The 23,014-nt window shown below is 36.3% G+C and overlaps 1 protein-coding gene across 2 annotated transcripts in view; it reads left to right on the top strand.

The window, feature by feature from the left end:
- LOC107005155 (DEAD-box ATP-dependent RNA helicase FANCM) overlaps positions 1–23,014 on the top strand; it is a 31,884-nt gene extending 8,870 nt beyond the window's left edge. The window contains exons 7-23 of one of the 2 annotated variants that reach the window (XM_015203665.2): positions 3,010–3,064; positions 3,156–3,277; positions 3,360–3,473; positions 5,095–5,288; positions 5,564–5,694; positions 6,807–6,867; positions 6,968–7,038; positions 8,382–8,431; positions 8,501–8,666; positions 8,836–8,963; positions 9,043–9,387; positions 9,466–9,532; positions 15,194–15,814; positions 15,918–16,349; positions 16,547–16,598; positions 19,559–19,708; positions 22,195–23,014. In XM_015203665.2, the coding sequence (XP_015059151.1) occupies positions 3,010–3,064; positions 3,156–3,277; positions 3,360–3,473; positions 5,095–5,288; positions 5,564–5,694; positions 6,807–6,867; positions 6,968–7,038; positions 8,382–8,431; positions 8,501–8,666; positions 8,836–8,963; positions 9,043–9,387; positions 9,466–9,532; positions 15,194–15,814; positions 15,918–16,349; positions 16,547–16,598; positions 19,559–19,708; positions 22,195–22,759 (3,324 nt within the window). In that variant the 3' untranslated portion in view covers positions 22,760–23,014. Of the gene's footprint in view, positions 1–3,009; positions 3,065–3,155; positions 3,278–3,359; positions 3,474–5,094; positions 5,289–5,563; positions 5,695–6,806; positions 6,868–6,967; positions 7,039–8,381; positions 8,432–8,500; positions 8,667–8,835; positions 8,964–9,042; positions 9,388–9,465; positions 9,533–15,193; positions 15,815–15,917; positions 16,350–16,546; positions 16,599–19,558; positions 19,709–22,102 lie in introns of both variants that reach the window. The other variant, XM_027913081.1, reaches the window with a different exon arrangement.

The raw sequence follows: 23,014 nt of genomic DNA, 5'->3' as shown, positions 1-23,014 counted from the left end.
TATATATATATATATGTAATTCAGCATTCTACCTCAGATTCTTGTTCTGCTTTTCCCTGCTAAAGCCAAATCCTCAGCCCACTCCTACCGGTGATCATTAAATTTGGCCCATTTCCAAATTCCAAACAGACAGGCTTCTATGAGTTCCAAAATTCAAATGCTTATTTCATTTTCTCATGGTCCATTGTGGTGTATACCTTTAATCTTGTGCCCAAGAAAAATGTGAGGATCAAAAGTGGTTTTTAAGTGGTTAGTTCTACTCATATAGTACAAAAAGTTGTGTTTGAATAGAAGTCTTTACATTTCTGTGTTTCTTTGAGGCACTTATCCCCTAAGGTTCTCTGGTGTGAGCATTTGATACTGGTGCAGATCTATAGGTCGGATCCTTCTTGATCTAAATTAATTGGATTTGGGAATAGGGATTCAGGTACAAATACTGGTGCTGGGATTCAACTATAAATAATTTAAATTAAACAATAGAGTTATATGTATGAATTATGAGACAGTAGGTGGAAAGCTTACAAGGTATTCCGATAAGAAATACTGATCAAGAGGAGAATTCCTGGAAGAGATTAAAGGAAAATGACTTACATGGAAATTTTCGATACACAAGGTATTCCATTTTCTTCAATTCCACATAGCTTTTGTTTTGGTTACAAAAGTTATTGTATTTGTCATGAAGTTCTCCGTCAATTTAGGTCAAAGTATCTAAAATCGGCTGATCAAATATGGTATGTATCCCCCACCTACATTCACATCCACGTTATGTCAACAGTTGACATGGTGTGGCATCGTAAGTGGAAAGTCCGAGCAACTTAGCATTTATCCCACATTTATTTGCTTGGATTCCTAAGGCAACAAGAAAAGTATGTTCTCTTGTCTGGTTGCCATTATTCTAGTAGTGATATTGACTGCTGAAAACATGTGGAAAAGTAGATACACTTGTGTTTGTTGGTGCTTCATGTGTAAAATATTGGGAGAGGATGTCAACCTCCATTTTCTACAGATCGTTTGGATTTTGTCGACCATGCAAGGAACATTGAAGGACACTTTATTTAGTTGAACCTTTAGAAGAAGAAAGAGAAGATACCGTGCGTGGGATATTGCTTCGTTAGCTCTTATGAGGGTTTGGAGAGAATTAGGATAACTTTTGGTAGAAACTGTTTTTTTATGACAAGGGAAACCTGTAGCTGCTACCCTTTGGGTGCTCACAGGGTAAAACTCCCGCTCCTATGCAATAGCTTGCAAACCACATAGAAAAGGTAATCCACATTAGGCAAGACCAGTGCGATGAGCTCGACCGAGAAAGCACATCCCTTACTTTCGCTGACAAGGGGTTTCGAACTTGAGACCTCCTACGTGGAAGTTCGAAGCCCAAACCATTGGGCCACCCTGAGGGGTCTGAATTAATTTTGTACATTAAAGAATAGCCTTTTATCCTTAATTTCTTGTTGGGGCATCCATGCGATTGCTATTTGTTTTGAAGGATGTGTGTCTTTTGTGAAGAACCATTTAGTTGTAGAGTACCATTTGGCCAATTTATGAATTCCCCCTATGATAGTCATCAGGATGCAGTTGTCTATAAGGACTACTCTTCCAGGATCGAGGCAATGAGTAGATCATTGGATATGCAAATGTTAATTGGGCAGGATCATCCTCTAATAGATGTTCAACATCCAAATATTGTGTTTTAGTAGAAGGTAATTTGGTATCCTAGAGGAGTAAGAAACAAAGTGTGGTTGCTCAATCTAGTGCAAAAGAAGAATATAAAGCAATGTCGTAGCAACTTGTGAGCTAATTTGGATTAAACCCTTATTCAGAGAACTAAATTTAACACGTGTGTCATAACCAAGTGCCCCTTAATATTGCATCAAATTCGGTATTTCATGAGAGAGCTAAGCACATTGAGATTGACTGTCTCTTTCTTAGAGAAAATATTTTTATGCACTATTGTTACAAAATTTATAAAGTCGAGTGATCAACTTATAGATATCTTCACCAAGACCCTCGCCGGTCGTCATATTAGTTACATTTGTAACAAGTTGGTATATATGACTTGTTTGCAGTTATGCACCAACTTGAGGGGAGGTTAGGATAGGAAAAAAAATAGGAATAGTATATAAAATCCTACTTGGATGAAGATACTAGTCTATAAATAAGACAATGTAATATTGTGGATACACAATTCAATAAAAAAATTAGTTCTCCTGTATTTCTCACAGTTTGTAGGTTCTCAATTTCTTGGTATACCTTGTACACAGGGTTGTTCTAGAACACAGATTGTAGAGTTTCTTAGATAAAGCATCTAAAAGAATCGGATTCGGTCTCCTCTTTTTTCTTCATTCAAACAGATTTGAATACGTAATACATATTTGAAAGGTAAAATTAGTTAAATTGTTGAAAGGCTCAAAATATTTAATGAATATATTCCTTGATAATTTTCTTTTTTTAAGAAGTTCCAGTCCCCAAATATAAGAGAAATATTAAGCGGAAGTCTTTTAGATTATCAAACCAGTTCCCGTTAAGCATAGTCCCCTTCCAGAGTGCAGTTTGAGACATAACAACCAAGCTAGAAGTTGTGGGACACCACAACTCCTGCTTGAGGGAGGGGGTATAGACATTCTTATCCTGGTTAGCTTAGGAACCTACAATCAGCTTGTATGTTGATTACTGTTTTATGTGTTTAAGATTTACTCCTAAAACATAGTTGCCAAGTTAATATCCTACGGCTATAGTACACTTGGTGATAAACTGATAACATAATGTGTGCATGATATGCTCAAATACTGCTAAAAGATGAGCATAGCCCAGGTAGTAGGTTGGAGGACTCTTCAATGTGTGTTGTATATATATTTCCTTGTACAGGTATCATTAGCAATCATCAATACACAGAGAGCTTGAATTTCAGTTGTGTTCTTTCTATTATTTTCCTTAGAAATTGCCATCTCAATTCCTTGATTTATCTGTATTTGGTTGGTGAAAATTCTAACTTTTTCGATTTATTTGTAGTTGATGGCATTTCATGTCCAAGTCAGGATATTAGCATTAACTGCTACACCTGGGTGTAAGTAACTATTTATCTGCTGGACTTTATTGGAATGTAAATTGGTCTCATGCCTTATGTCACCTTCTTATTGGGATCTTCCATGTGTCAGCTAAAAGGCAAGCAGTTCAGAAAGTGATTGATAACTTGCAAATATCAACACTTGAATATCGAAATGAATCTGACCCAGATGTGCTACCATATATGCATGCTCGAAAGATTGAACAGATAACAGTATAAATATAACTCCCTTTTGGCTCTCTGCGGAAGTTTTTTCTTCGTTGTTTATATTCAAAATTTTGTAATATACTTTCAGGTTCCCATGGGCCAGGATGCTGTTGAAGTTGGGGAGCTCCTATTTGAAGTAATGGACCCATTAGCATCTCGGCTTCGTGCATACGGACTACAAGTTAATAGAGACTACCGGACAGTACGGCTACTATACCTGAAAATTTTGTAGATGTTTATTTATTCATTGTATAATTATTTGCTACATTTTTGGATTTGCTGTTCTGACTAGTCAGTCTACAACACAGTTCAGGTTAGGATACTTGTTCAATGAAGTTGGTTATTTTTTTCACGTTCATCCTATTTTTTGTTCTGGTTATTTTTTCTTTTCGTGTTTGCAATTCTAAGTAGATTATAGTGATGAAGTCTAATATTAACGGATGCTAATGCCTCCACGTGGCTCCTTCCTACGGTCATGGGAAATCCAAAACTTGTATAATAACTCAATACTGGGTCAGTCAAAATTCTTTCTTAGTGAAGTGGGAAGACAACATCTAATCAGACAGGCACAAAAGAAGTGGTTTCATCCAATCGGCGGGACAATTCTATTGCTAGTCAGCTAACTGAGAATCCAATAGAGAAAATAGATTTTCTAATGATATCTCGGTAGAATGATTATTGTGAGCTGCGAAAGAGATAAATCCTAGTCGTTAGTACGAGTCTCCGCTCTCCTTCTTTATCCGAATTGGTTCCTAGTGTTAGTCAATCAAGTTTCGCCATCAAGAGAGGGAAGTGCCTTGACTTCATACACTTCATTGAATTAAAAAAAATTATGCAACAAAATTTCAAAGTTCTGGAGAAGCAAGCTGTAATACCAAGAATATTGTGAATTACATATTAATAAACAAAATAATTTGTGATCTTTTTAAATTCTGACTAGTTCAAGAGAAAAAGTTTCTATAGTTGTCTGAAAGAGAGAGCACGTGCTGGTACTTGGAGAGAGAGAGAGAGAGAGCGAGAGAAGGCATAATTAGAGAGGAAAAGACGACATGTAAGCTTTTTGGCGAAATAACACAGCATCTTAAGAAGACTTTGAATAGGATTAAGACTCTCTCACAGATCTGACCGAATTAGATGCTTTCAGACCTATGAAGTGATTTTTAAAATTTAAAAACAACACTTAATGGCCTGAAAATTTAATTATTCAAATTCAGACACTCGTAAAGTGCAATTGAGGCCTTAATGTTAGTAACGTATAATTTCTGAAAAAGTCGAATTGTAAATTGCTGTTTCAAAGATTCTGGTTTTTTCTTCTTCTTAATGTCTTCTCATCACTAAACTCAGATGTTTGGGGTGTGTGCTCTTATGACAGATTGTACTAATATGATCCTAGAGGTTTCTACTCTTAAGTACAGATAAGGACGATTTTCAATTTGCGAGATAATCAGAGTAATATAAAATACAAGCGGTCCTATATATGCTAACCAAAAGCAAATTAGCATACAAGAGGGTACATTGAACGAGCAGGGAATAGTAGAATAGAACTATTGATTTGTTAATGTGTCATGTTCTCCAATTTCTTAAGATTATACAGTCAGCATGCTAACCATGTTCATATGTACATATAGAATGTGCTCTTCTTCCATTTTAGCTATTTTATGTTACTGTTGTCACTTCTAACATTGGATAGGACAATCCCTCTTCTGTATATGTAGTTGTCTTCCCTTTTTTGTTGTTTTAAGTCTCTCTCTCTCTCCCTATACACACACGCACACACACACTTGTTCCTTTCTTATGGTTTATTTGTCTTGTCCAATTTGCAGTTAAGCCCACATCTGATACTTGATTCACGGTCAAGATTTCGCGAAGCTCCACCTCAAAATTTGCCTCAAGTGAAGTTTCAAGAAATTGATGGACTATATGGAGTTCTAATAACACTTTCACATATAGTGAAGCTGCTCTCGAGCCATGGGATAAAATCTGCATTTGAGATGCTTGAAGAAAAACTGCAATCCAAGTTTGTCCTCTTTGAGCTTACGGAATTTGATTAATTCAACTTGTTGAAAGAGTGCTATTTCGTTTATGGATGAGTGGATTTGGCTTGAACAATAATATCCCTCTTACTAACATACTGCCCCAATCCATTTCAATGTGCCATCACATTTCTAACGACCAATTGCATCCAAGATATAGTCATATACGTATTGTGCAGTTAATTTCACCAATTTGTAAATCTAGATAGTTTAACCAAAGCTATTGACTGTTCTCTAAATATGTGCATGTCGTTTACAGGTTGTTCGGACGACTGATGGGAAGAAATGAAATTCTTTTGAAAGCAAAGCGTTTAATGCAGCAAGTTGTATCTCATGGTGCTCCTAGTCCTAAGTTGTCAAAAACGTTGGAAATACTGATTGATCATTTCAGTATGTTACATATCACATTCTTCTGTTTGTTTAAGTATTTGTTCATTTTAACTGTTCAATGAGCAACCTGTTTATGTTATGCGGATGCAAAACAGCTTTGAAGCATGTTTTTAATGGATTTTGGTGAGGACATCATTATTGATGAAATCGTGATTGTTTGTTTATATGTTTGACAGTTTGGGTGTGTTATTCAATTTTTTTAATTTTGCAAATTCATTTAAGGATTGTACTTGTTTTAAATTTTAGATTTCTCCCATCTTATTTATCCTTATAGAGGTACTATATCATTTGAGTTTGATATTGTGGAAAACTGTGATTTAGTTTCTACTGTATTCTGTGAAGCTTTTGTTACTTATTTGGAAAAAGAAATCAAACTTAAGAATGTTGTTTAGTCCTAGGGAATTTTAAATGGGATAATACATACTTCTACCATTCCCGTCTTTCACAAAACCACAATTTTTTAACTTATTTCTTCTGTTACAGTCTGGACTGTTCGTAAAAGTCTTGAACCATGTCAATGAAAGATAAACATTGTCTACTGATAACTTTGTTCCAAGTTAGGAGTCTTATGGCCACCAAAACAATCAGTGCAGATATTTAGGCCATAGATAAGCTCCTTTGGTAATAGTACCTTATTACACAGTGATTTTCATGTTAAAAGATGAATCATGAACGCCTCACATGCTTTAGGTGTCATCAGCTTCTCAGCACTGTGTTGCACTCGTGCTCGAGGTATTTTTACCCTCTGGAATTGACAAATAGAAATAGGTGAATTTGAAGCATTATTCTTTGCTGATGGTGGATTTGAAGTTCATTTGTAGCTTCTGATGCAAACTGGAGTACATTCAAATCTAGGCTAGCCATTTATATTTAAATTTAAACATTTTAAATATGTAGCTCACTGAATTTCCTATATGGTGCAGTAATTAGCAAGAAGAAATGTCATTTCTTGTGCAAATTGTCAATTGGACTTTATGGAAAGTGAGATCCTGTAGTATCAGATACTAAGTTATTAGTTTCACTCTCTAGGATTTCCTTTTTCTTTTTCAGACATGGTAAATTTAGTGCATCCTACTTTGTAATTTCCTTTGATATCCTTCCATCTGTTGCAGAAATGAGTGATCCAAAAAATTCAAGGGTTATCATTTTCTCAAATTTTAGACAAAGTGTCAGGTAAAGCTTCTATGAGTCCCTCACCATTTCTCACACTTCAGTTACTTGATTGCAATATTATTCTTACTTTAAAATTCTGAAAACCTGATTTTGGCTGCAGTGACATATTGCTTTCTTTGAGGAGTTTAGCGGATTTAGTTAAAGCTACTGAGTTCATAGGCCAAAGCTCAGGTACCCCTACCCTATACGTTTCAGTGGATCATTTTCCTACTGTGTTGGTATTTTAATCTGTTTCTTTGTTAGACAAGGGCTATTTTCCTCTTGGAAAAAGGCCGACAGACTGTTCTTGCACAATATTATTAAAAGGTGTACTGGTCATTTCTACTTATGTAGCAGTTTATTATCATTCCCATGTTTGCTGAAATCAAGGTTTTACCCAGCAGTGACTTCATATTTGACCTTATCAGTTGGTCTTCAGTCATAACTCATGATTGCAATTTTCTGAACATACATCTGTTTTACGATACGACATATACTTGCATTGCCATTTTCCTGTGTCTTTCCAGTTACAACGTGTTAGAACCACATCTTTCAGTCAGGGCGTGAGCCCCAAAACCAATATGCTTGAGCTTCAAAATTTAAAAATTTGAATCCCTCCTAAGTTTGATGTACAGTCAGCTATGTAGTAATAGCTAATTCTGCTTCCCTCCTCCCCCAAAAAGACTAGTCAAAGAATGACGTTATACCATGGAGAAATGCATGCTGTAGCAAAAGTAATTTATGATAAATGAAACTTAAACTACTTTGCTTTAGTCTTTATGACAAAGTTTGTAGCGGCACTGCGGCAGTGTTGCTAAAGACTCACTTTAGGCATGCATAAGTCCTGATGTTATGTGAAGCTCAGGTAGGCGCTTGGGTGTAGGCACCAAGGTTTTCAGGCAAACGCCTCATGGGCCATGGATTTTCCTTAAGAAGGTAGCACTAGAAAATAAATATCTAATAAAGTAACTATATTTATTGTCAACACAATGTAATGTCTTTTTAGCGATTAGGTTTATAAGAACCTGAAATTTAGCAACAGAAAATGGTCACGAAAAACTTAAAATTGTATTTTAACATCTAAATCAAATGGTTGACATGATTGTTTCCTCATATTTTCTCTTGATTATAGTTTTCTCAATTCTCTTGTCCAAAAAATACAATGATTTTTTTTTCATGCATCACACGCACACACATTTCTCATTAGCCTTTCTAGCTAAAGCCCATGCTTCAATAGTGCTTTACGCTTAAAGCCTCAGCAGAACGTCAAAACCTTGGCGCATTTCTAGTCTTTCTGCCTTTGACAACACTTATTATCTTCAGTCCTCAGGATGGAATTACAATGGTAGTCCTTTCACTAAATGTGAGGAAGAATATCTTTTAACTTTTATGGTGTATCTTTCCTCAAATATTTCAGTTTGTCCTAATTCCTGATGATGATACGTCAAACTGAAATTTTTCTCCACACATCTCTTCCATGTTTATTTCTAAGAATCTGCAGTTCTCATGCCATTATTTCATGAACTTCTTTGCAGGCAAAACATCAAAAGGCCAATCACAAAAAAATCAACAGGCTGTTTTGGAGGTAATTCTTTTGCTGTCTTTATGTTGTCACTTGACAGGCGACCTTCCTTGAATTGACTTTTTCATGTAGAAATTTCGAACTGGTGAATACAATGTCATTGTTGCAACATCGATTGGTGAAGAAGGTCTGGACATCATGGAAGTAGATCTTGTCATATGCTTTGATGCTAATGTATCACCTTTGAGGATGATTCAGCGCATGGGCAGAACAGGAAGGAAACATGAAGGAAGAGTTGATATCCTCTTCATCTAGTTTAGGGTTTTTTTTCCCCTTTCATTTGTTAAGAATTGTTTTCTTCAAGTACAAGTGTTTTTTTTCTCTCTGCACTTGCAATATTCAGTTTCTGGCACCCAAATTATTTTTTGATGTGGTGATTTCAATATATTTCCTTAATGAAGTTCTACTGGTTTTAGCTTACGAAGGAAGAGAGTTAAAAGGTTACTTGCAAAAGCAAACAAGCGGCAAGACAATTATCAAAGACATGAGAAATGGGGGAATGAGTAGCTTTTCATTTCATTCCAGTCCGAGGATGGTATGCCATATAAACAGATTTTCTCACCAATTTCATGTAAACCATTAGCTTCTTAAGTTTGTTTGTTTGTATATTGTAGATTCCACATATTTTAAAACCAGAAGTCCAGTTTCTCAAGCTATCAATTCCACACTTTGTTCCTCGCGGAAAAAACACCAAAGATGTTCTTCCTGTACAGGTGTCTGCATTCCAGAATAAATTAAGTGATGAAGAAGCAAAATTGCTCGCAAAATATTTCAATTTTACTGGTCAGGAGGCTCAGGACACATGGAGACCATCGCTTATTGCCTTCCGTCATTCCCAGGCATTTCCATCCAGAGTGCACAGAGTGGTGCATTCTTTTAGAACAGGGATGCTAATAGATGCCATGCAAAATTTGCAAGAAATGCCTTTACCTCGAGATGTCAAAGCTTCTAGCAATGAGGTTCTCACAGTGACATTTGCTTAACTTCTTATTTTGTATAATAACTGAAAATTGAATCACTTCTCTTTGATGACTCAGGATGAAACTTCAGAAAATTTGTCTATGAAAGTTGAATCTACCGAACCATGTGAAGAAAATCAGAAAGGTAACTTTTATACATACTCAATAAATTCATCAGCAAAACTATTCAGCAGTTTGAACAATTTAGTAAATATGTTTGATAATCTGTTTACTTCCTTAATAGATTGGCTCTACATTATTACTGAGTCTGACCAAAATTGTTGATTTTTCATCAAATGGAATTGGTATTAACATTTAATAATTCAATTACAAATAGTGTTATGAAATACCTTCAGCAATTTACACAAGTTTAACATGATGCGGCAGATATATCTCCAGCCATTTCATGTAACAGCACTCTTTCTTAGTATCAATCATAATTTAATGGAGACGTTTAAAAGATGAAGGTTGCACATTTTTGTTTATGCCACTACAACAAAAAAGGTCATCCTAGCGACTTTCCCCTATAAGAAAGTGAAAAATCTGATTTCTGGTGCCCGTATAGACAAGATGTCCATTGGTCCAATTTGGATCATGAACTGGAACTTTACGACGTAAATTTGCATACCTCATTTAGCCTGGGGTTAATCTCAATGTAAGAAACATTGTAATCATTCAACCTGTTGCCTGCATTTTGTCATTTCATATAGGAATTAACACCAACTTACAAAAATATTTCGAGACTGTTTGTATCTGGTTTTGTCCTGTAATTAAGAGAGACAAGGGAAGAATTCTGCATTGTATTATTCCTAGAGTAAGAGCTATCATGTACAACTGAATCTATCTAAGGAAACAAAACCAGAAGCATCCCTAAATATCTCTACCAATAATTGTGTGATGTGTACTATCTGAAAAGGTGCCTGTGTTCATACTTCATTCTCTAATGCTTCTCCTCAAATCTGTCCGTAAATATTAATAGTGTCCAACTTGTTACAAAGCTATTCTACCTGAATTCCATCTAAAGCCTTCGTGAAGACGTGAATATATTACCCAATTGCTTTTCCTTCTTCACATGGCCCCTATAGAAATTAGACTTCCTTGGATCTTCTCACGGATAAAGAGACAGTCAACCTCAAATCCTCAAACATTGCTTTGTGCCATCTAAGATGATTCGATGCGTCCTTCACGGTTTTAGCGATAGAAATAGAGTTCCGAGAGACAATCAAACAACTGGATGCAGGAGATAAGTGGTTATAAGAAAAAATTAGCGATGGAATATGTGGATTTGCTTTGATGTGTACCTTCGCGAAGAGCAATTGGAATGTCAAAAAGTTTGGGAGGATCAAGGGAAGGAGGGTCTGATAACAAAAGAATTGGTGCATGGATTGACATGTACCATTGGTCTCTCTCCTTTTGAAATAAACTTGGACAATTAGTGGTCATGTTGAAACAGAAGGTGCAATTACTGATTTGAGACACTGAAATCAGTTGGTGCTTAATAGAAGAACTGGGAGATGTAGGAGGAACATCTTATTTCAGTTGAAACTCTAAAGGTGTCACTTGGTATATTAACCACTCATCTTCCTCCCCCTAACTGATAAAATTTGAAGGTGCACAGCAGAATGGTGTACTTTACAAAAATACCACATTAGTGGACACAAAATGTTTACCAAGTTTAGTAAGTAACAACTAACAATGATACCCCTTTTGAAGACAAAAATAGTCTAAGCAAACACACTTCAACGCCTTTGGGTCTAACTAGGTAACAATGGTTATACATCTTGAACATAACATGTACTCCAAGACACCCTAGGCCACATGGAATGATGAATTGTTTGGAGAGAGAATATTATAAGTTACATCACCTTTAAGCACAATAGAAGGTTGCTATTTATCAGAAAACGAATTGTAGAGGTTCTGTTTGGCCCAAAAATGTTTCGGAACTTTTGTTGGAACATTTGTGCCCAAGCTGTCTCAAGCAGATGCCTATTATTTCTTTCAGCTACTCCATTTTGAGAAGGTGTTTCAACACAAGATGCCAGTGGAGAATCCCTTGTCGTCTCATGTAGGTTCTAAATGGTATGACATGTACTTTTTGGCATTAATACATCTTAATATATGCACCAAATCATTGTATTGAGTTTAACTTTAGGACTAAGGGAACACAAGTAAGAAAATACTTTCGAAGGGTTTTTTATTATATAAATCCAAGTCAATCAAGAAATGTCATCCACAAAAGTATCAAAATACTTGTACCCAATCTTGGACACAACAACGATGGTCCCCAAACATTGAAGTGAACTAACTCAGAAAGTACACCAATTTATTTACCCTTGGACCTAATGGGCTATGATAATGTTTTGCAAACTGGCATGACTCACAATCCAATGAAGAGATATTCATGAAATGAGGACAATTTAAAGTAGGGAGGAAAGATGTCCGAATGGATAATGTGCTTTAAATGGAGGCGTGAGACTAGAGCTGACAACTGACCGAGGCACCTACTTGTCATGATGTGGAGGCTTTACATCCTTGCTTCGTCATAAGATTTTGAACAACTGATCTTTGACAAGTCTATTCATAGTGATTTAATTAAATGCAAGTTTTGACACCCATACAAATGACAAGATGATAGAGGAGGTTGGTTTAACAATCCAAGGTCCCAAGCTATTATAGGTTGGCCTATCAACTACAACGTTCAAAGAGGATGCTTTGTGTGATTGAAAGCTAGAAAATATCAAGATTATCTGTCATGTAATCTGTGACATCTTGTCCTACACCCTTCAACCGAAAGGAAGAATAGGCATCTCGTGGGGCTTCTCGCTCTCTTCTCATTGAATCTCATGTTCCACTGCATTTTTAGGGTGATGTAGTCCTTGCATCTTGTTATTTAGTTGATATAATTTCCTCATCTTCTATTCAAAATCAAGTTCCACGTTCCATACTATTTCTTGAGTCACATCTGTTCTCTATCCTCCTCGTGTCTTTCGGAGCACATGTTTTGTTCATAACTTAGCTCTTGGAAAAGATAATTGGCCTTCTTGTGCTCTTAAATGTTTCTTTCTTGGTTACTCTTGAGTTCAATTAGGATATCATTGCTATTCACCTAATCTCCATCTATACCTTGTGTCCGCCGATGTCACATTCTTTAAGTATTAACCTTACTATACACCCTTGACTTATATCGCTGTCCGCACCTAGCACTAGTCTTAGATGATTCATGTCGTGCGCTAGGACCCTGCTCCTACTACAGACTTGCGTCCTCCTAGCCAATCAATTGCACTTCAAAAAGGTTTGCCACTTAAAATGCTAACCACATTATACTTTCTTATGATCACCCTATTATGCCTTTGTACCATCTTTGCCCTCTATTATCCATTGCTAAGACTACATGTGAAGCACTTTCTCATTTTGGATGGAAGCATGCTATGATAAATGAGATGTTTGTTTTACATGAGTGGTACTTGGGAGCTTGTCTCCCTTGTTGTAGGTAAATCAATTGTCGGTTGCTGTTGGATTTATGTCGTAAAATTGGTCTAAAAAATCAGGTTGATCGGCTTAAGGCTTACCCAAAGGGTATACTCAGATATTTGGGCTTGATTATAGTGATACTTTCGCTGCTATGACTAAAATAGCATTTGTCTGTCTTTTTCTATATTTGGTTGTCGTTCGTCATTGGCCTCTTCATCAGTTGGACATTAGGAATGTTTTTCTTCATGGTAATCTTGTGATAGAAGTTTATATGGAGTAACCACCCAGTTTTGTAGCTCAAAGAGAGTCTAGTAGCCTTGTATGTCTATTGTGTAAGCCACTCTATGATTTGAAACAACCTCCGCGAGCATGGATGGAAAATTTAACATAGTAAATGTAATTCAAGAGTTTGGCATGACTTAAAGTGGAGTTGATCACTCTGTGTTTTATCAACATTCTGCACCAAATCTCTGTATTTATTTGGTTATTTACGTTGATAATATTGTTATCACTAGCAATGATCGAGATGGTATCACTAATTTGAAGCAACATCTTTTTAAGCATATTTTAGGTATTAAGGTTTGCTGGACCAGGTTTTGCTATTTCTCAATGCAAGTATGCTTAATACATTCTTGAGGAGACAAGAATGATGGGATGTAGACCCATTGACACTCATATGGATCCAAAAAATGTTAAACTCCTTTCCGAACACGGGTAACCATTCATTAATCTTGGAAGGTATAAATGATTAGTTGGAAAGTTGGATTATCTCATAATGACTAGACCTACCATCTCTTTTCCTATTTTTCTGTGAGTGTTGTAAGTCAGTTTATAATTTCCCCTTGTGATCGTCTTTGGGATGTAGTTGTTTGTATTTTGCGATATATATAATCAGCTCCTAGCAAAAGACTACTTTTCGAAGATCAAGACCATGAGCATATCATTGGATATACAAATGATGATTGGGCAGGATCACCCTATGATTGACGTTTTACATCAGGATATTGTGTTTTAGTAAGAGGTAATTTGGTGTCGTGGAAGAGTATGAAACAGAGTGTGGTTGGTCGATCTAGTGCAGAAGTAGAATATTGAGCAATGGTTGTAGGAACTTGTGAGCAAGTTAGGATCAAACAGTTGCTGAGAGCTTAAATTTGGCGAAATCAGTCAGATGGAACTTGAAACTTGTGTGTGATAATCAAGCGACCCTTCATATTGCGTCAAATCCAGTGTTCCATGAAAGCACTAAGCATATTTAGATTGCTTGTCACTTTGTCAGAGAAAAATACTCATTATTACAAAATTTGTGAAGTCAAGTGATGAGCTCGCAAATGTCTTTACCAAGTCCCTCACTTGTCTGCGTATAAATAACATTTGTAACAAGGTAGGCGCATATGATTTGTATGCACCAGTTTGAGGGGAGTGTTAGATTAAGAATATACAATCCTACTTAGAATTGGAATAAGAACAGTATGTAGTATCTTACTTTGGTAAAAAATGTATAGTAGTGTTTATAAATAGGGTCTCTATGTAATAATGTAGATACACAATTCAATAATCCTATATTTCTCACAAACATAATATGGGAGCCCAACATTAAGTAAACCAAGAAATTGGATGGAAGAATTCCTCATTGTTTTGTTCCAAGAATAAAAGCTATTTATACATGTACACGTGAATCTATCAAAGAAAACAAATTTAAAAAAATCTTTAAATATCTCTCCTTATAGTAAACTATGTATGTTATGAAAAAGTGCCGATGTAGTATGTGCCTTTTGTAACATGTGCAAAGGTGGTTATGAGTATCCTCTTCAATCTAGTTGTAAGAAAAATATTCTCTTCAATCATAGACTAGCTCTTATTTTGTTCGTTGATTATTTTAGGATCTGGTTCTTGTGCTGTAATGATCTTTAAAACATGAAATGTTGCTATTATCGTATGATAGACTAGCTCTTATTTTCTTCCTAATTATTTAAGAATCTGGTTCTGGTGCAATAATCATCTTTAACACATAAAATAGCTGGCTGTGCTTCGTTGTCCATATCTGTAATATGTTAAGCCTTATCCAAACAGCTGAAGCTACCATTGTTATGTTTTCACGAACAGGGTCATGTTTTATTTTCTAGGTGAAATAGAGGCAAGAGGGCCAAATAACATTGAAATTTATGCTAATGTCCCCTTAATCCTGATTTTGCCAAATTTAAGAGCATTGCTTGTTTCTTATGTCTTCCTTCTACATCAAGCAATAGAAAATAGAAGAGAAACAAGAATAGTTCAGAAAAAAAAGAATTTGGATGTATGTGTGTGCTCGTATCTAAAGTATTTCGAATTCATACAGGCTGTTCTAATGAAGATGATTGTAAAAGAGAAAAAAACAGTGACTCCATTCCAGTCCCAAGTAATAGAAAGACACTTCTTCTTGACATATTTCCAGGGGAAAATGCTCATGCACATGGTTTCCTATTCAATTCAGATTTTGTAAGTGTTGATGATCAGGGGACGGTTATAGTCTCATCTCTTGCCCAACTATCTCTTAAAGAAACTTTGGTTTCTAAATTTACAAGCACCAGATTATTTGAAAACTTCAACCTGCCAGAAAAAGATCCTCTTCATGGGATGGTTTCAGTGAATGATCTGGACGATAAGACTGATGGAGTCAAAGGTGTTTATTCTACTCGGACAGTTACTACAGAAAAAAATAATCTGGAATCATCAATAATTTGTGTGTCTAATGCAAAGCAACTGAAGATATCTGATATCTCTGAGAGGAGTTTTGGAAGTTCAGATCACAAGGTTAAACCAGAAGGTAAGAGCATAGGTGAGAGTCTGGAAGTCCAAATTCGGGGGACACCAATAGGAGCTGATGAGCCAGATGAAACTATTGAAGATATGGAGCTTAGTCCACGTCTGACCAACTTCATCAATAGCGGCTTTGTCCCTGAATCTCCTACAACTGATAGTCTGTTTCTTTTCCTTAACCCAAGTCTTTCAAGGGAATTATGCCCTTATTTTTTGCAGCCCTATCTTTTGTTACCTTAAAAGTTTTACTTTTTCTTTTGCAGGAGTGTTTAAGGATAAAAGTGTAGAGACCATGGTTAAAGACCTATCTTCAACACCAAAAATATCTTTGGAACAGAATGAAAAGACAGTCGGTGGTAGTAGTACCTGTGGAAAATATAATGAAATGTCAACTCCTATACAAAACATTGACAATACTGAACCCAGAAGTTGCAAGTACACTAGTCTAATTGTTGAAGATAAACAAACTCCTATGGAAAAAAATTCAGGCAAAAGCTGCAGCGAAGACTGGCAACTGCGCTCTACAGATAAATCAGATAGCATTGGGAAAATACGGAAGTTCAGAAGATTGCTCAAACACGGTGATCTTCCTAGAAGAAAGCCACCAGACGAGCTAAATACTAGTACTTCAAGAAGAGGGGCAGCTCTTTGTGGCACTCCTAGTCATACTGGTTTCAAGCGTCGAAGAGCTATAGGTAACTTGAGGGTTTTCCTTATTATCGAAAGAAACAGCATACTTGCTGCTAATCCTTCTTGCCTTTCAACGCTAGAGGGTTTTAATTGACAATTCACTTTTCACAACCTTCTAAAGGATTTCGTGTTCTATGTCATTTGGGAAGTAAGCTCATCTTGATGAAAAAATGGATATTGATGCATCTGTTATTGCCATCAGGTGAGAAACGACAGCAAAACATTGTGAGAGACTTCATTGAGGAGGAAGCTGAGTAAGTTCATTCTTAGATAACTGGAAAATTTCATGCTTCCTATTATAGTTGGTGCTACTTAGCTCACTTGAAATAAGCACATATAGATGGATTGCATAGTCAATATGCTGACATTGGTGCTTGTAGTACCTAGTGATGCTAAAATCTACTAGTATACGTTCTATTTTGTTCGTTTGATTTCACTGAGGAATATTGGAAGTTATTTGACTTCCTTCTTGTTTTTCGTACTTCATTCTTCATGAGAATTGAGTATCTGGCCGTTTTATTCTTTTGTAATCGGGGGTGTGTGAATAACTGAAGTCTAGATTGTAATCTCGAGCTCTTTGCTTCTCTTCTTTGTTTATTGTGGCTCTAACAAGGCATTCCTTTCATTCATGTCTGATTCCTTCCCGTCTCATAATGCTTTTGTGAAATTAGGTCTTAGGCCTAACTCACACTCCAAAAGCTAGCTCAAAGGGAGGATGATTGTCCAAGCCTTGTAATGAGTCTACCCATCTCATTAATCACCGATGTAGGGCTTTTGTCATTCTTTAACAGCTCCTTTCAATTTTGTGTTTTTCCTGTCCGACGCTGTCCACTACAGAAGAGGGAAATGTAAAAGTTCCTCAGGTGTCTGAGGGGAAAAAGTGAGTTTCTAGCAACAGATAAAAAGGGAAGCCTGGTGCACTAAGCTCCCGCTATGTGCGGGGTCCGGGGAAGGGCCTATCTATGCAGCCTTACCCTGCAATTTCGCTGGTGGTTATTTCCACGGCTCGAACCCGTGACCTCCTAGTCACATGACAACAACTTTACTGGTTATGCCGAACTGTTAGGTTCCTGGTCACATGACAACAACTTTACCGGTTATGCCGAACAGTCAGGTTCTCTATTTTGATTAGTGAAAACCTTTGGGGGTTTTTCTGCTGATAGAGTTCTCAGGCAAGGTGATCCTCTTTCACTTTTTCTATTCATATTAGTTATGGAAGGACTTATTAGTATGATGAGGAGTGCTATCAATAATGGGTGGTTGAAGGGTTTCAAACTCAACAACAGGACAAGTGAGAATTAGCAAATATGTCAACTGCTTTATACAGATGATACTGTGGTCTTCTATGAGGCTAAAACAAAACAAATTAGCTACATCAAAGTGATACTATTGACTATTGAGGCAGTTCTGGTTTGAGTGTGATTCGGAGGAAAAGAAATTATTTCCTATTAAGGAAGTGGCACAGATGCGGGGTTTTACTAATATATTGAGGTGTAGCATAGAGCAACTGCCTACTGTTTATTTGGGCATGCCTTAAGGCAATAAACAAACCTGAAGATATGGGATGGGATAATTGAAGAAACAACGAAAAAGGTATCTGTTGGGAAATCCCAATATTTGTCACTAGGAGCAGACTCATTTTGATGAATGCAGTGTTAATTTCAATACCAACCTATGTTATGTGATTATTTCCAATCCCCTCCAAAGTAATCAGGAAGCTAGACAAATTCAGAAGGGACTTCATGTTGTTTGGAAACAAGGAAGGAAAGGGTTTGCATTTAGTGAAGTGGTCAACTGCTCAGCTCAGAGAATTCAGGTGGTCTTGGTATTAAAAATTTGAGGTTTTAGAATGAGTGCTTGATGATGAAATAGTTATGGATATATACTTTAAAGATGAAACACTGTAAAGGAGGTCATACATAATAAATATGGCCTAAGCAGGCCATGGGTCACCAATTCTGTCCCTAATACCTCTGGATTTTTACTTTGGAGGTCAATCAGGGGTCTTTGAGAATGTTATCATGAAGGTGGACACTGGTCACAAAATTCTTTTCTGGAAAGATGAATAGAATGGCCAGGTGGCTTTGGTGAACTCCTATCCTGACCTATTCTCTTTCTGCACTAATCCTGAGGCTACAGTGGATGAAAGCCGGTTCATTTATAGATGAGAAATTCATGTTAGGAGATATGTGAAAGATTGGGAAGTGGATAGATTGACTCATTTTTTACTTGAAGTAAGCAGCTTCAAAGGAGCTTCTTCAACTCCAGACACAATCAATTGGAAGCATGCTACTGATGAGAAATTATCTGTGAACAGATCACAAAATAGGGGTGAGGACGCATCTAGGAGGGGGAGAATGACCAGGTAAACAAATCTGGATAAGTTGAGCACCAACTAAGGTTAAATGTTCTTCCTAGTTGGTGGCTAGGAAGGCATGTCTCACACAAAAGCTGAAAAGAAGGGGATCCAAATATTCTCTAGATGCTTCTTATGTAACGAGGCAGAAGAGACTAATAGCCACTTGTTTTTCTATAGTAAATAGCTTCACAGATCTGGTCATCATTCCTAAGCCTCACAGAAACAAATTGGTTGATGTCAGAACATACTGTTAATCTTCTGAGTTGTTGGATATTAGGAGAGGTGGGAGTAAAAGCCAAAAGAAATGGTGGAAAGTAATCCCAGCTTGCATATGGTGGACAATATGGAGAGAGAGGAATGGGAGATGTTTTCATGATAGGTTTAATTCCACTCAAAGTAAAATGGATTTGTATTATATCCTTTCTTTTTTGGTATTAAGAGTATGTATAGATGAAGTTGAACAGATAGTAGATATTTTCATCATGTCCTTAATGCTGAGGAATGCAACATTTTGCACTAGAGGAAAATTTGTTATCTTATAAATAGTTAAAACGTGATATATTTGTTTCTTTCTTGTCACTTATTTTGTTTTTCCGTGACTTGTACACAAACACAAGAAGATTTGTAATGGTATAGTAGAAAATGATGTTATTTTGTCTAACTATTTATTTATTTTTAAATGGAATACAATCTCAAAACGACATTTTTTAAAGGTATTAGGGGAATATATATACAATAATCCCTACTGTCCAACTATCATATTCAAGTTTTTGTGTTCATTTGACCCTTCTTGTTCAAAATCATGGGTTAGCCACTATCTCCTGATATGTTTCTAAAGTACTGGTTCTTACACAGGGTGTCTTCAGAAGTTTTAGTATCTGATGACGAGGAGGATAAGCTGGATTTCGGTTCATTTGATGATAGTTTTATAGATGACAGGATAAATCCTACAGCAACAGATAGTCAAGCCGAGGCTGGTGAAGTTGACATGATAGCAATTTACAGGTTTTTATTAAGTTCTCTTCATTTTCTCTTATGTTTTAAAAGTTCTTCCTTTCTAGGCAATTTTTAGTATTGATTCTTTTGAAGATTTAGAGGTTAAATATCCACACTTGAATTTTGGGAGGGAAAACTGTCCTATTTCAAATACCACACCTGTGTCGGATTCCCCTAGAATACAATACTTTTAGAAATCTGACACACACCTGTTGACGGTTTTGAAGAGTCCGAGCAACATAGCCTATTTTGAATTGAAAAGGTGGTAACTGATCATTAGGTCTAATCAAAGGGGGAAATCTAAGAATATTTGGGACGAATGCATAGTGAGACTAGGCGTCACATATGACTGAATCTCTAAATAGCTTACCAGAAATAAATCAAAATTGAACAATCAGGTAGAGGTGTCAAAATGGGCTGGTCCAACCCAAACTAGCACAACCCTAACGGGTTAGAGAGTTAAATGGGTTGGGGCAGGCTGACCCTTTTAAATAAAGGTTCAATAAAATAGCGGCCCAACCCAGCCCTAAGCGGGCCACGGGTTGGGACGGATTGACCCTTTAACCAAAAAATGAACAATATTACTCTCTTAGAAAGAGTATCGAATGTTGACGTTTATATACACGACATCAATTCATACAAAAGTTCATTTATCAATCACATACTTCAGTGAATACTTACAAAAATACATTCACCAACGTAAGATTTAGTGGATAAATGTTGATCATTCCATCATTTCTCCCACAAAAAACTAGCTGGTTTAAAAGATCTCCAGTAACACAAGGCAGTCTAAATACTTAACAAGTCTAAATTTCTAAATATTACATGACTCATTAATTAGTGTTTTACAACTCCGCTTCTACTTTCACCATCGATCACATTTGAATCAACATGTGATATTATTTCCTTAAGAAGTTCATCTTCATTTACAATTCACCATGCAAGATGATATTGCAAAATACTTGATTTTTTATTTTTCAAAATATTTATTCATAAAATTTTTACAAATAAAACACTATTAAAAATATATATAAAAATATTTTAAAAAATTAATAGCCCACGGGCTGGCCTCAGAGGCTTGCGGGTTGGGCCTACGAGGCTAACGTGCCAAATGGGGCGGGCTAAAAAGCCTCGTTTATAAATGGGCCAAAAATTTTAAGCCCAACCCCACTTATTTCAAGGGTTGGGTTGGGCCGGCCTCGCGGGCCAGTCCATTTTGACGGCTCTACAATCAGGTCAGTTTATTGAACGTATTCAGCTTCTACCTGCAAGGGGCTGGCGTGCTGCTCTGGATTTGAACACAATTAATTAGTATCAAGTTATTAATAAGTTGCCATTCTTGCTTCAGAATTAAGAAGAGGCTATAATTACTGATCCCTTTGTGCTTCAAAATGACAAAATGTATCATCTACGGGTGCTTTCAATGAGACACCACTTCAGTAGTGAAGTGTGAAGCAATGCGGCTACAAACTTCTTGGCTGAAATTTATAATTTCTTAGCTGGTAAATGCACTTCAGTTTATCTGGTTTCACCCAGATGTAGTGGCTGTAGTGGCGTCGTAAAATCCCCTTCCAACCCAAAGAAGGGAAAACAAAAATAAATAAGTTAGAGAAAAGTGAGGAATCTTTTATCATTAGGTGCTTCATTCAATTATGTCTAGTTAATTCTATTTTTGTTAGATGTGCTTTAGTTCAGTACTCTTTTTTTTCAGAATCAACATGAAGCCTATTAAATTACTATGTTCGGGAACTTTATAATGCTTGTTGATGTAGTGCTAAAAAGATGCAACATTTGTGGTCTATCTTGTTTTCTGGGACTTTACCAAGCTGAAAACCCTTGTAAATGTGAGAACAGCTGGTAGCCTCTCTTATGAAAATCTTGACCAAAAGGTTATTGATTAGTGTCTGATTAGCAGAACCTGGCCAAAAATTACAAAAAATTCTTATGCTTGTGAAACACTAGGCTATGTCTTTTTAATATAAAAAATAAAACATGAAGTCTCTGTTCACACAGATACAACTTGATATCTAACTTTGCTTAAAGAAGTCTGTGTCTCAAGAAAGCTTCAATGCTGATTCTTTATGCTTATTTCCACTGCATGTTTTTTGTGCATATATTCGCTCAATCTTAATCTATAAATATATCATATCTTTGACTAAGCACAGCATTCTAGGTATTAACCCTCTCTCCCCCGAAATCAATTAATAAAAATAAGAAAAGTAACCAAAGAAAGGGAAAAGATCAATCTATTCCGGATTGAATGCATGGATCTTGTCATTCATGTGAAATGCGTCAAATGTTGTAAAGAATATATATATATATATATATATATATTGAGGATGATCATCGAAAGAATATATAATTTTGCAGCACCTTCTTGAATTTTATTGTGAATTGTTTCAGGAATGGAGGGGGGGGGTCAAGTCATATATCAACTGATGATCATGGCTTAATTGCCTTGTTTTTTTTGGACCTAAGCCAATCTTTAATCACAGGCGTTCATTGCTCACTCAGTCACCAATTCTAAACCTTTCAACTGATTGTACTCCTGATTCTGAGGTTCCAACTAGCAGAGCAGATGAAAGGAGCTCATCTGGAACAGCAGATCATCACACAACTCAAACGGACCCAAAGTCTGTAACGAGAAATTCCTCAAGCTTTCAGGGAAGTATTAGTAAAATCTCACCAGAAGCTATGCGATGCTCAACCACTTGCTCTTCAAGACAAAACAATGGCAATCTAGCGAGTCGGAAAAGAAAGTTGAGCTATTATCAAGCAACTTCCCTGCCAGTTATAAATTTAGAAAACGAATTCTCCCAACATTCTACAGCTGCTGGTAAAAACTTGCATCTTTTGGAAGAAGCAGCTGAGAATGTAGTTGGTGATCCATTTAATGATGACCTGTTTTTTCAAAGTATCGATTTTGATGCAGTGGAAGAAGAGGCTACTAGAATGCTTAGAAACAAATCACAGTCCTTGGTTCAAAATACAGTGACCTCAATACCTACTACTCAAATTTCTAATGGCGCAGACGCTCCTTCATTTGATCTGGGAATTTAGTGTTGCTGTCTTAACTGTCAATTTTTGTATGACAGCGTTAATGATCATTTATGTAAAGGAAAAACATATTAAGTGATTATCTGTGCAGAATAGAATAGTTGTATTTATCATTTAATAGGTTATAGGAAAGTCTATCTTGATGAAACTGAGACTGTATTTGCTAGGAGTGTGGAAATATTTTGATTGTTTCCAAAATGTATATATCTCACAATTAGTGTTCCCTTGGTCCAAGTAAAGTTTTGAGGCTTTTGTTAA

Source organism: Solanum pennellii, chromosome 11 (assembly GCF_001406875.1).
Source record: "Solanum pennellii chromosome 11, SPENNV200".
Lineage (NCBI taxonomy): Eukaryota > Viridiplantae > Streptophyta > Magnoliopsida > Solanales > Solanaceae > Solanum > Solanum pennellii.
The sequence above is the reverse complement of the archived record's forward strand: the minus strand, read 5'-3'. Positions and strand labels throughout refer to the sequence as shown.